This window comes from Pipistrellus kuhlii, unplaced genomic scaffold (genome assembly GCF_014108245.1).
Source record: "Pipistrellus kuhlii isolate mPipKuh1 unplaced genomic scaffold, mPipKuh1.p scaffold_m20_p_18, whole genome shotgun sequence".
Classification (NCBI taxonomy): Eukaryota; Metazoa; Chordata; class Mammalia; order Chiroptera; family Vespertilionidae; genus Pipistrellus; species Pipistrellus kuhlii.
Window position 1 is genome coordinate 4,444,730 of NW_023425493.1, and position 12,743 is coordinate 4,457,472.

The 12,743-nt window shown below is 46.9% G+C and overlaps 1 protein-coding gene across 1 annotated transcript in view; it reads right to left on the minus strand.

Annotated features, from left to right (window-relative positions):
• Window positions 1–267: 267 nt before the first annotated feature.
• The window catches only part of KCNJ10 (potassium inwardly rectifying channel subfamily J member 10), a 28,098-nt gene continuing 15,622 nt past the window's right edge, over window positions 268–12,743 (minus strand). Inside the window, exon 2 of the mRNA XM_036442725.2 lies at window positions 268–1,407. Within this exon, the coding sequence (XP_036298618.1) occupies window positions 268–1,407 (1,140 nt within the window). The remainder of the gene's footprint in view (window positions 1,408–12,743) is intronic.

Sequence of the window (12,743 nt, forward strand, 5' to 3'; positions counted from 1 at the left end):
CTTCCCTCTCTCCCCATCCTGGCTTAAGGCGGGGAGGGGCAGGGAGGGCGGTAATAATGCAGTGGAAGTGGAGTGAGGTGAAAGGGGACAGTGGGAGGAAAAAATGGACTCCAGTTGGCCTCGACTACCCACAGCCACTAGGTTGAAGGAGAGCGAGTAGAGAATGGGTGCTTCTGGAACTCTTCAGTAAGCCTGGGTAATATCCTCACCCAGAGTGCAAAAAAAGGAAGCAACACTAGAGGGACAGGGACTTGGGAAACGAGGATGTCAGACGTTGCTGATGCGCACACTAAGGGCACTGCCCTCCTTCTCGGCTTGTTCCCTGAAGGACTCCTCCAGCTTGAGCTTCTCGGGGTCTCCATAGCACACAGTGCTGTCTCGCAGGCCACTAGGAGGGGCCACTTTCACAACTTGGTCAAAAAGGCTGAAGTCAGCTATGTATTTGCCACTGGCTGACAGCGAGATGGCAGGTGTGAACTCATAGCCCCACAGGATCTCCTCGGGCAGGTAGGAAGTACGCACTTGGCAGGTGGCACTGGTGGATTCCACCGTCCCACTCAGGATCAGCACCAGCTCGAAGTCGCCCTCCCCGCTGCGCAGGGGGAGGTCTTTTAAGGGACTGGTCTCGTCTACCACGTGGTAGAAGGTAAGGGGCAGGATGAGGAAGGGGCTGTCCGAGGCCGTGTCAACTTGGAAAGTCACGTTGACCTGGTTCAGCCGGATGTTCTCACCCTCCTTGGTCTGGTGGGTCTGAAGCAGTTTGCCTGTCACCTGGCAGCCAATGAGAAGGCTCTTCCTCATGTTGGCAACTCGAATCATCAGGCAAGGCTTCCCGTTGTGGGCAGCTACAACCGCATGCTGGCTGAAACGGATGGTCTCGGCCCGCTTCTTGGGCCGAGCAATCTTCGCCAGGAAGGTGCCTGTGATGAAGATTTCCAGGATGGTAGTGAGCACTAGCTGGGCAATCAGAAGGACGATGGCCAGCGGGCACTCCTCACTGATGTAGCGGAAGCCATAGCCTATGGTGGTCTGGGACTCCAGGGAGAAGAGGAAGGCCCCTGTGAGTGTGTGCACCTGTACCACACAGGGGGTGTGGTTAGCCGGGGGGCCCAGCTCCAGCAGGTCCCCGTGGGCCACAGCGACCAGATACCACACCACGCCAAAGAGGAACCAGGTGCCCGCAAAAGTCGCAGAGAAGAGCAGAAGCTTGTAACGCCACTGCATGTCGATGAAGGTGGTCCACAGGTCCTTGAGGTAGAGGAAGCGCTTGTCAGCAATGTGCTCCATCCTCACGTTGCTGCGGCCATCTTTTGTCAGCACTCTTCGCCGTCGTATCCCTGGGCCCATGAGGGGCCGGCTCTCTGTCTGCGTGGTCTGACTGTAATATACCTTGGCAACTGATGTCATCTGGAGGAAGCAAGACAGTATAATGGAGGTTATTGCAGAAATCCAGCCAACTCCTGGCCACCACCCCATGGAAAGGAAGAAGTAACATTCATTTGATACCACTGATTTGTTGTCTTATTAGCAAATATTTATTGAGCACTTGCTATATGCCAGATACAGATGCTGGTAAATCAAAGATGAAAACAACATCATCCTTGCTCTCCAAAAACTCACAGTCTAGTGAGGAAGATTTGTTCAGTAAACAAATAATTACAATACAATCTAATATTTGTAATTAGGAAAGGCAGAGAGGAAAGAGTAGTAAGTTCACAGTTCCTCGAAGATGGGGCCTCTACTGGTCTCCATCACAAAACCAATTCTGTGGAGATCTCATTTTGAAATTCCTCTTCACCCTCATGAATAACATCAGCAAGAACAACTATTCTGTTGAGATCCTTGCAAGCCAATCCCCCTTAACACACGCATACCCTTAATCTCTCCATTTTTTCCTCCTAGCCACAAGTCAATAGTCAATGTTGATGCTAAGTTATTCATCTGGCTCAGAAAATAGCAGAAACTGCCCATTCTTCTACCCTTTAAGATGATCTCTAAGCACCAAGCCCATTTCACTATGTATTAGTTATTAGTATCATCATCTGTTTGCATCATCTGGTGAACTTTGTTCTGGGCTGGGGTTTGGGATAGTATTAGGAAGAACACGGGCAGGACAGAAAGAGTAGAAGAAATAAGCAATGGTGGAGAAGCAACAATCCAGTTTCCCAAGGACTGGGAGAAATGCCAGATTGGAGGTGGCAAATTGCCTTGACTGAGTGAAGTAGGAGGATTAAGAGTGTGTGTGAGTGGCTATGTCTGCACAAGCTTAAATTCGGGATTACTATATGTCCCAATAGTAGAAAGTGGGACAGGCTCTGAAATAGAAGACAGATCACTTAATTTAAAGCTTCTGGCACCCCTGCCCCAAAACTAACATGCTTTTCCAGCATAGAAAGAATTTTTTAAAAATACATTGTATTGCCGAAACCGATTTGGCTCAGTGGATAGAGCGTCGGCCTGCAGACTGAAAGGTCCCGGATTCCTGTCAAAGGCACGTACCTTAGTTGTGGGCATATCCCCAGCGGGGGATGTGCAAGAGGCAGCTGGTCGGTGTTTCTCTCTCATCGACGTTTCTAACTCTCTATCCCTCTCAATCCCTCTCTGTGTAAAATCAATAAAATATATATTTTTAAAAAATACATTGTATTGATTTCAGAGAGGGAGAGAGAATTTTTTAATCACAGCCCTTTGACTCTGAAGCTGATGAGAAGATCTTCTGGAATGAGAGAGTGGTCTCTGCAGAGTTTGGTCCTTAGAGAACAGAAGGGCTCATCACATTCTCCTCTCTGAGGAGTCTGAGCCATTGCATTTCATCATTCTTCACACTACTCTATCTTCTCCATGGTCTTATGCCTTGAGGACCAATTACTTGGGTCCATTCATGTATCCACCCGAGGAGGTACTAAATTAGAGATTACAATGGAGGGAATCCCAGAGTGTTCAGCGGCAATCAGGAGCCCATTTCACCAGCCCCCACTCACTTAGAACTTTTGCCCAAGTGACACTTCTCAGCCAGACCTGCATGTCATCCACTTCCTCAATATGCTTACCTGGCTACTATGGAGCAAAAAGAAAGCTTTATAATTCTGAAGTTTGAAGAATTATGTAGAGTCCCCAGTAAAGTCCCATTCAATACTTAGTAGTAGTAGTAAACAATCACACTCTTAACTGGGTTGGCTCAGTGGATAGAGTGTCGGCCCTCGGATTGAAGGGTCCCAAGTTTGATTCCAGTTAAGGACTTGTACCTTGGTTGCAGGCTCGATCCCCAGTGGGGGCATGCAGAAGGCAGCTGACAGATGTTTCTCTCTTATCAATGTTTCTAACTCTCCCCCTCCCTCTCTGTAAAAATCAATAAAAAAAATTTTTTTTAAAAGAAACAATCTCCACAATGCTTAAATTTATATATTTTAAAGTTTATACATTAGTATGCCTTCTCATTTGATCCTCAGGATCTCGAAAAGGTGTGAAACCTCTATAAGAGATTTTTAGGAACTCTTAGCAGGAAGTGGTGGAAAGCTGTGGATGAGTGAACATAATTTTAACTTTCAATAAGAAAACGGGGGGGGGGGGGAGGGAGTTGTTGGCCAGTGTGGCTCATTGGTTGAGCATTGACCCCTAAACTAGATCACGGTTCAATTCCCAGTCAGGGCACATGCCCAGATTGCAGGCTTGATCCCCCAGTAGGAGGTGTGCAGGAGGCAGCCACTGATTGATGTTTTTGTCACTCCCTTTCCCTCCCTCTCTGAAATCAACAACAAAAAATTGTATTTAAAAAAAAGAAAAATGAGGTACATTTCACAGACTACACAGACAAACAGGTAAGATACTGATCCTAGACAAGATTCTAGATGGAGCACTAAGATTGTGACTACTTGGCTAGGGTAGAGGAAAGGTGGTTATCAGTAGGCTCAGTAACCATGGGTTACTAAGAAAAAGTCACATCAAGCTAACCTAATTTCCTTCTATAGCAAGGTTACCAGATTGGAAATCAGATAACTGTGATAGGTAAAGCATATCTAAGCAAGATTTTTGATACTCTTAGAGTTCCTATAATCTCTCATTATGTCCTTGGGGATATGACAGAGAAAAATGAACAGTATGCTAGTAGGTGAGTTAAAAATAAAAAATCAAATGGTACTGGTGAGTGCATTATGATAGCCTAGAATCAGTTTTCTGGTGATATACCAGAACACTTTATCTTCGCACTTGCCCTTTTACACATGGTCATCAATTATGTAGATGACACAAGGCTGGGGCAGATCTCAACTGCAAAGTCGAGGGCAGAATTAGGATCCAAAAGAAGACAGATGCATGGGCCAAATCTAACAAAAGAGGATAAATGTTGGGTTACATATTCGTGTCCAAAATTATCTGAGCAAGTTCTGGACTGGAAAGCAGAACCATAGAAATAAATTTTGGCAGAAAATAATCATGTATGAACTACCTAGGTGCTTCGGTTGCCAGAAAAGCAATGCAACCTTAGGCCACTTTTTTAATTAAAGTATCTAGAATGAGGAAGTGATTCTGCTCTGCTCTGTTTATCCCACACCTGCACTATCAAGTATCAAGGGACAATCAGAATAGGAGGGGATTCAGAACCCATCATATATTAAATGGTTGAAGGAAATGGAAGTTTAATCGGGAAAATAAATTATCGGAGGACCATGATGACTGTGTGCAAATATTTTGTTTGAACAGCTACATGAACGGGTTTGGACTTTTCTTTGAGCTCCGAGAGAAACAACAGAAGCAGGGAGTTCAATCCACAGGGGAAAGATTCTATATGGCTATGACACACAACACCAGCAATCCGTGCAGCCAGATATAGAAAGAGCTTCTCAAAAGGTGGTGATTGCACTATTCCTGGAGGTGTTCAAGGATACATTAGCTGAGTGCTTTAAAGAGATTCTTTAGAGGAGATGAAAGCTTTGGTCGGGAGATTGAAAGATTGTCTTTAAGCTTCCACTCATGGAGGATCAGGATGCCTGCCCATCTCTACCCAGACACTTCCTATGGTGACATTAGGAGATTCTTTATCCAAGTCCAGCTTTGTTTGTGCTGAGCAGAGATTCTACATATCTGGGGGAATGGAAGCTCCTGGAACTCAAGGAAAACCTTGCTTATCGTTCCCAAAATAATAGCCTCTGATTACAGATCACTTTATGATTTATAAACTATGTCATTTCATCCACCCCCCACCATAAGGTAAGTAGGAAAGGCCTCATTAGAAATTAAGGCTCAGCCAAAACCAAGGTATATGCCCTTGACCGGAATCGAACCTGGGACCTTTCAGATGTGTGAGGGGTGATAGTGCAAGAGGCTGTTAAACGGCCAAGTAAAAATCAAGAGGGTTGCCGACACCGGTTTGGCTCAGTGGTAAAGCGTCGGTCTGTGAACTGAAAGGTCCCAGGTTCAATTCCGGTCAAGGGCATATACCTTGGTTGCGGCCACATCCCCAGTGGGGGTGTGCAGGAGGTAGCTGGTCGATGTTTCTCTCTCATCAATGTTTCTAGCTCTCTGTCCCTCTCCCTTCCTCTCTGTAAAAAAAAATATTTTTTTTTAAAAGAAAGAAATTAAGGCTCAGAGAGGTTTGCCCCAAGTAGGTTAATGGTAGAGGTGATCTGGCTCCTGGTCCAGAACTTTGTCATAGCAACTGCTTCTGTGTTCCCCAGGTTCATTCTTACGGGTCTGTGTTTTTAGGAGGTGCCTCTGTTGGTAATCACAGCTGTATGGGTAATCACAGCTGAGACAGAGGAGACAGAGCCCGGAGCTTCTAGAGAGGCTGGTGTTAAGACTTCTGACGTGGGCACGGAGATTTGGGCTATGGCTAACACTGTTGTGATTGCCACCTCCAGCTTTGTGCCCGCTGTTGCCAGCCTTTAGATCTGCCTCCTCCGGCTTTTATCTGCAGCTGCCAGCTGTTTGCCACCACCCACAGCCAAGCAGCCTTGCTCTCAGCAGTGAGAAGAGTGAGAAGCAGATAAACAATCAGCTACACTCCACTCCCAGCTGGCCAGACCCCTGGGAAGGGAGCAGGCCAAAGCTGGGGAAATGGTGGTTACTGTCCCACCTGAAACACCCATACTCTGTCCTCTAGAGGGTGCTGTTTCCCCAAAACGGCCCCTGTCAGATGCCAGAGAGATCTGAAGAATTCTGAAGACGGACAGAAATAGAGACATTAGTTCTCTCTCCTCTAAAAAATGACTCTCCCTGAAACAAAGGCCAGTCGAGCCTGCAGTGATATCTAGCCTTCTCCCTCAGCAAATACCATCTGCACCTATTGCGTTTTGCCTGTGGATAACCCAGAGCTCACTTTCTTTACCTGAGAGCTGGTGAGTCATTTGTTCTCCAGAATGAATGGGTTATCAACCTTTCCTGAGTACAGGTCTGCTCTGATGTCTTGAGACTAAAAGTGACCCAATGCTCTCCACTGCTTTTAGGACAAGCTGCAAGTCTCAGCACAGCATCCTAGGCCTTCTTGATTCAGTCTCTGCTTTTTGGCTTTACCACTGTTCTCCACGGACCCTGGACTCCAGCCCTGAAAGAGCATTACTTTCATCCTTTCTGCCTCTGGACCTGCCTTCACACCGCCCGTTTCATGGCTATCTGATGACCTATTTACCTTGCAAAACTCAAGTGTTAGTTGCCCCTTTGAATTTCCCCCTGACCATCAAAGAAAGAGTTTGTCTTCTCTTTCTCCTCACCTCTAGCCCAGCATGATTTACTAAGCAAGGTCTTGTACACATTCCTATTTTAAAACATCATCATGGACGCAGAGTTCCACTTCTAGGAAGACATCCAAAGACACACGAAACACTAATTCAAAGGAGTGTTTGCACCTCTGTGTTCATTGCAGCATTACTTACAATAGCAAAGGTTTGGAAGCAGACCGTGTGCATAGGTGGATGAGTAGATTAAAAAACAAACAAACTGTGGTACATTTACACAACGGAATACTACTCAGCTGTAAAAAAGGAAATCTAACAGTCTATGGAATCTCAGAGGGAAGGCAGGAAAGGGTGGGTGAGTGGGAAGTAACCAACCAACTAACTTGTACACATATATGAATAACCCATAGACACAGACGATAGGATGGTGAAGTTCTGGGTGGAGGGTAGGGGCAGGCTAAAGGGGGTCAATGTGGGGAAAGGGACATATGTACTACTTTCAACAAAATAAAGATTTTGTAAAAAATGAAATCTGCCCCTGGTCGTGTTTCTCAATGGGTAGAGCATTGGTCCTCGCACTGAATGGTTGCAGTTTCAATTCCCGATCAAGGGCATGTGCCTGGGTTGCAAGTTCACTGCCACCCCTGAGTCAGGGCGCTTGTAGGAGGCAACCAGTTGATGTGTCCTTCTCATCAATGTCTTTTTCTCCCTGCCTCCCACTTCCCTCACTCTCTTCCACTCTCTCTGAAAAGCAATGGAAAAATATCTTCAGGTGAGGAAAAAAAGAAGAAATACATTTGACTCTTGAACAGGAGTTGAATTGCATAGATTTACTTAAACATGAATGTTTTTCAGTAAATACTGTAAATGTAATTTCTTTTATGATATATTAACATTTTCTTTTCCCTAGCTTATTTTATTGTAAAGATACAGTGTATAATACATATACAAAATATGTGTACGTTGGCTGTTTATGTTATCAGTAAGGCTTCCAGTTATAGTTCAAGGGTCAACTGTATATCCAGCTGCACTGTTTATGGCACATCTATTTGGCACATCATGCATCTTCTACTACAGATAAGCATATTGAAATAAGGATCCATGTGTCCATTTTGATTAGCCTGATGTATGAGTCACACAATGTATGACACATAGTAGGTGCTCAAGAAGTATTTTGTGAGTGAATGAATGAGAAGAAGGGGGCTCCAGCTATAGGGGCCAATCTAAGAGAATTGAGGATGGACTTCACTTCACAGTAGGGCAAGGAGGTGTGGGAGTGCCTGTCTTGGGTAGGACGAATTGAACTTCCTCTAGTCCAGGGCTTCTCTCACTCTGGGGCCTTCTTATTCCCCTTTTGTGTGTGTCTTCTCTTGATTTTTCTTATGTTTTCTCTTTTTCCTTATACCCAGGGAAACCCAATAATTATTATCAATACTAATGGATATACAAATGAGCCAAAGGTTGTCATCTGTAATGATGTTTCCTACCACCCAGAAAGACCCATGCAGTTTCAACTGTGTTTTCATAAATTTTTTTAGCACCTACTGGGTGCCAGGTTTGAAACAAGACACTGGAGTATGGAGATGAGTTAGATATAGATTCTGACCTAGAGGACCTAATCTAATAAGGGAGGCAACCATAAAAGAGGCATGAAGTGATAAGTGCCGTAGAAGAAGTGCTAGGGAAGTCTGCAAACGGAAAAGCGACATCTAGCTTTAAGGGGGCAGGGCTGGGAAGGAAATTAGCAGGCCTTCATTGAACACCTATTCTGTGCTAGGCATTGGGCAAGATTGTTGGTGATTTTTTAATGCTAATTCATATAATTCCCCAAACAACCCACCGTCTATACCAGGAAACAAGGTAACTACCGGGAGTTGAGCTTTTCCTGCATATCTGACTGTCTCAAGCAGGAAAGACTTTATAGAGAAAAGTGGCCATGGGACTGGGCCTGAAGGATAAGCAAGATTTGGACCCTTGGAGAATGGGGCTTAGGGGTCATAGAGAAGGCCCTTCCAGGGAAGGGAGCAGTGTGAGCAAAGGGGTAATGGAGAAAATCCAGGGCCGGCCAGGGGGATGAGAGAGAAGGTGGGAAGTGCTGTTTATGATGTCTGCTTTAGACCAGCACTTCCTATTTCATTGCTGCAACAATTGCAGAACAGTTTTTCTCCTCATGATTACTGATGAAACCGAGGTTCAGAGAGCCCTCGTAGCACAATTCCTAAGTAGCAGAGCTGAGATTCATACCTGGTTCTGGCTGCGTAACAAAGTCCCTTACTACATGAATCCTACGGTGAATCTGCCTCCGCTGAGCAAATCCAGCACTCGACAGCCAGAGATGACACCCAGCGCACGGGGAGGTGAGCAGGAGCCAGCCCGGTGTGAAAGCTCTGCGGCAATGATGCCAGGCTGTCTGACAGTTTGGTGAGGTTTTGCCATTGCTTTATCTCGAGTTCCTTCTCCTGGGTTTGCATAGCATGTCTTTATCCTCCCTGTTTCCCTCCCTTGGGCTCAGCTCCCAGCTCCCTCCTCATATCTCCTGTCATCTGTGCTGCCCAGCTCGACCCCTCTGATAGTTCATGCTGATACTGCAGTGTTTCCCCCTCCTGTCCTCCTTTCCAGCTTCCTCTTTGTCTTTTCATTCCCTACTACACATTTGTCTGGACTTGCCTTCTCATAGTTTCTTCAGTCTCCTGTATTGCATCCTGGAGAGCTGATTTTTGAAGATGGTGATACGGAGGAATAGTATGCTATCCATCTAATCACAACTCTGACCTTCAGATTCTGTACCAAGCTGTATCTCCATCCAGTTGTCTGCATCAATAGAAGTATTCTAAGCCTCGCAGCCTCCTCTTCTCCCTAATTCTTCCCTCTAGCAAACAGTCTCTCAACCTAGGAACTTGGAAATAGGGCCAGATAGGCAGTTTTCACAGCTAGTCCAATGGTTTTAGGCTGAAGGTATTTCTGAACCAATCAAGGTGAAGTACAGATAATGAATAGGTGGATAGAAACAGGGATGCCCCAGCTCACTCTCTGTGCCAGTGTCTGCCCACCCTACTCAAATGCTGTATGTTGGGAGAGCCCTGTGTGCAAACAGAGGCGTCTGAAGCGCTGTCAGCCTCAAAAGCTGAGGCCAGACTGGTCTCTGAGCCCACCCTCACCTCAGACGGCTGAGCAAGGTACATGCCCAGTATGACATTCGAGATGAAGTGACAGAATCAGGCACAAGGATGTGTGAGGACCCTGCCAGGAGCTAAGAGGCAGCATCGCCTGACGAGAGTGGGCTGGACTAAAAAGCACGAGAGTCCGGAGCCAATCTCAACTCTGCTGGGGGCTAGCAGTGACCTTGGGCAAGTCTCTGAACCTCACAGGTCCTTGTTTCCTTCCTGGTGGGTAAAGGCATTGTGTTAGTTTCACATGCTTCCGACTAGTGTGCCAGGACATAATCAGAGTCACAGGAGTCAATTTCATGTGTTTTTCAGAAATGTCACTTTTACTCAAAGATGCTGTTACTGAAGTGTTATTTTAATATTAAATGACATACGATAGAGTAGAATAAAAAATTGCATAATTTGTAAGGCAAAACAGATTTTAAAGATGTCCAGTTTATGGCATACCTCCTATATCCTTTGGAGTGTAATTCTCTCTTCTCTGCCTTTCAGAACTAGTTTCTGGATCAGTTTGGGAGACACTGTTCAAGGATTATCAAGGTCACTTCCTGCTTTAAAACTCGATGCCCAGCTGGGCTGGTGTGGCTCAGTGGTTGAGTTTAGACCCATGAACCAGAAGATCATGGTTTGATTCCCAGTCAGGCCACATGCCTGGGTTATGGGCTCGATCCCCAGAGGGAGGTGTGTAGGAGGCAGCCGCTCAATGATTCTCTCTCGTCATTGGTATTACTATCTCTCTCCCTCTCCCTTCCTCTCTTTGAAATCAATAAAAAATTATTTAAAAAAAAAGAAAGAAAAAAAAGAAAAAGAAAACTCTCTGCCCAGCCTGGGTCCCGCCCTCTGTAGTTTGGTCCCATCCTTCTCACTGGCCTCAGTGGAGAGAGGAAACTCGGCCTCCTTTCTCCACCCATGTATCTCTTTTTTGGATATGGAGCCCAACTTGAATAGCAACCTTAGAAGCCTCCAGAAGGAGGTCAGCTTGCCTTGCAGACTGAAAAGAAGTATTTCTGGGGTTTCCAGCGAGAGAGGGAGGAAGGAATGAGAAGGAGGGTCTGAGAGTAGGGCAGGAAGAAAAGCCCCGCAGGATTATGTAAGGCCTCCAGGTTGGAAGACGAATGGAGTTGGGTTTGGGGTTCTTTCCAAACTTGATGACTTTCTTCATTAATCTCCCTCCTGTCCTGCCCTGAAGAGAAGTAAACAAACAGAAATAAAGCCAGAGACACACACATCTTGAGGCGGGGGAACAGGGCAGTGTGTGTGTCCGGGGCTGCCTGGCCGGCTGAGTCACTGAGCCTCTGCCCCCAACCCTCAGGTCTCCGTCCCCTTCCCTCCCATCCTCTGGCCTCGGCCTGACACCACAGCCCTGGCCCGGGGAAGAATAGGCTTTTCTTCCCTTGTGTCAACGTTTGGAACGTTCTCATAGTCTGATCAAAAGAAAGGATAAAAGCCTTCAGAGCATTTCCTGGGAGCCGTGACCTCTATCTGGCCCTTTGGATCCCCCTGCGTGTTTTCCAGACGTACGAGGGAGGGACCCAGCGATGGGGCCATGTCAGATGTTCTCTTCTGTCCAGAAACCACGCCTGCTTAGTCTGGGCTGACCAGGACCACTGCCCCTTCCTCTGCCCCAATCCCAGGCAGTGCCTTCAGATTGACCAGAAGGGCATCTCAGGAGCCCCTGCCCCACCCGGTCCCCAGCAGAGAGAGAGGATGACTTCCTGGCACATGAGCACATGAGCACTGCCCACTCCCTCCACCCCACTCACAGCAAACCCCACCCCAAGTCATCCCTGGGCCACGGTGTCTGCTCCTACCGGCTGTCTGGGGCAGCGGGCTGCACATCCGGTCCTGTGTGAGGTGCTTGGCACCGGGCAGAGTTCAGCTTAGGACAAAGGATGCACCGCTGCCTCCCCAACCCCAGCCCCAGCTCTGGCAATTCTGAGCCTCTGGCCTGGCCCCATCTGGGTTCTCATCTCAGAAGAACATCCACCCGATGTGAACCTATCCCTCCTTACCTGCACTGAAGAGCTAGAAAAATCTGTATCAGTGCTATGATATAGCTGGACGCAATGGCATGAATAGTAACAACGCCTATTGTCATTGCTATTCTATTGTTCTCAGTAAGACAGGAGACACTGAGGAGGTTCCCAAGGACATGGGGAGACCTCAGAGGGTCTGGGCTGAGTGAGGGAGGAAACAAGGCGATGACCAAGATGTCTATTCAGGCTCTCTTGTTCATGTGCCAGCCTTCCCTGGCCCTCTAATCACTCGTCCTCTGGCCTCAGCTCCTGAGACTCCCCGCAGAGGGAATCTATATCCAACAGATTCCCGAAGATACTGATGGAGGGGCTCATGCCAGTTTATAGATTAGAAGTATTCTTCCGACAGAGCTCCCTAAAGAGAGTGCATCCCCGGCCAGCTATTACAGCAGAAGAGGCTGATAAGATTACAGATGGGGGCAAGGGTAGCCAGGAGATTAGGGGAACTCCTACAGACTTGAAACTTCATCAGGTATCTGCCCCTCTCTGCCCAGCTCTGAAGATTTGCCTCCCTGCCACCAGAGGGCAGGGCTCCCCAGCCCCACAGGGCAGGCCTTGGCTCTGTAGCTTGCCTTCTCTCATTGACTCCCCCACCTCAGCCTACTCCTTTTACTACAACTATTAGGTTGAACCATATGAAATCACCAGTTTAAATACTTGCATCCCATTCAACAGTATCACATGGTTCAATCTGCCAATATTTAATGACAGTAAAAATAGGAGCGCCAGCCACTTGTGGACCATGAGGCTCTGCAGTCTACAAAGCACTTGGGAAATCATTCCACTTGATGCACACAGCCAGGTTGGGTGGCAGTTGAACAGCACAGAGCTCCCTCCAAGGTCACAGCTGACCTTCCAGTCATTAAATCCAA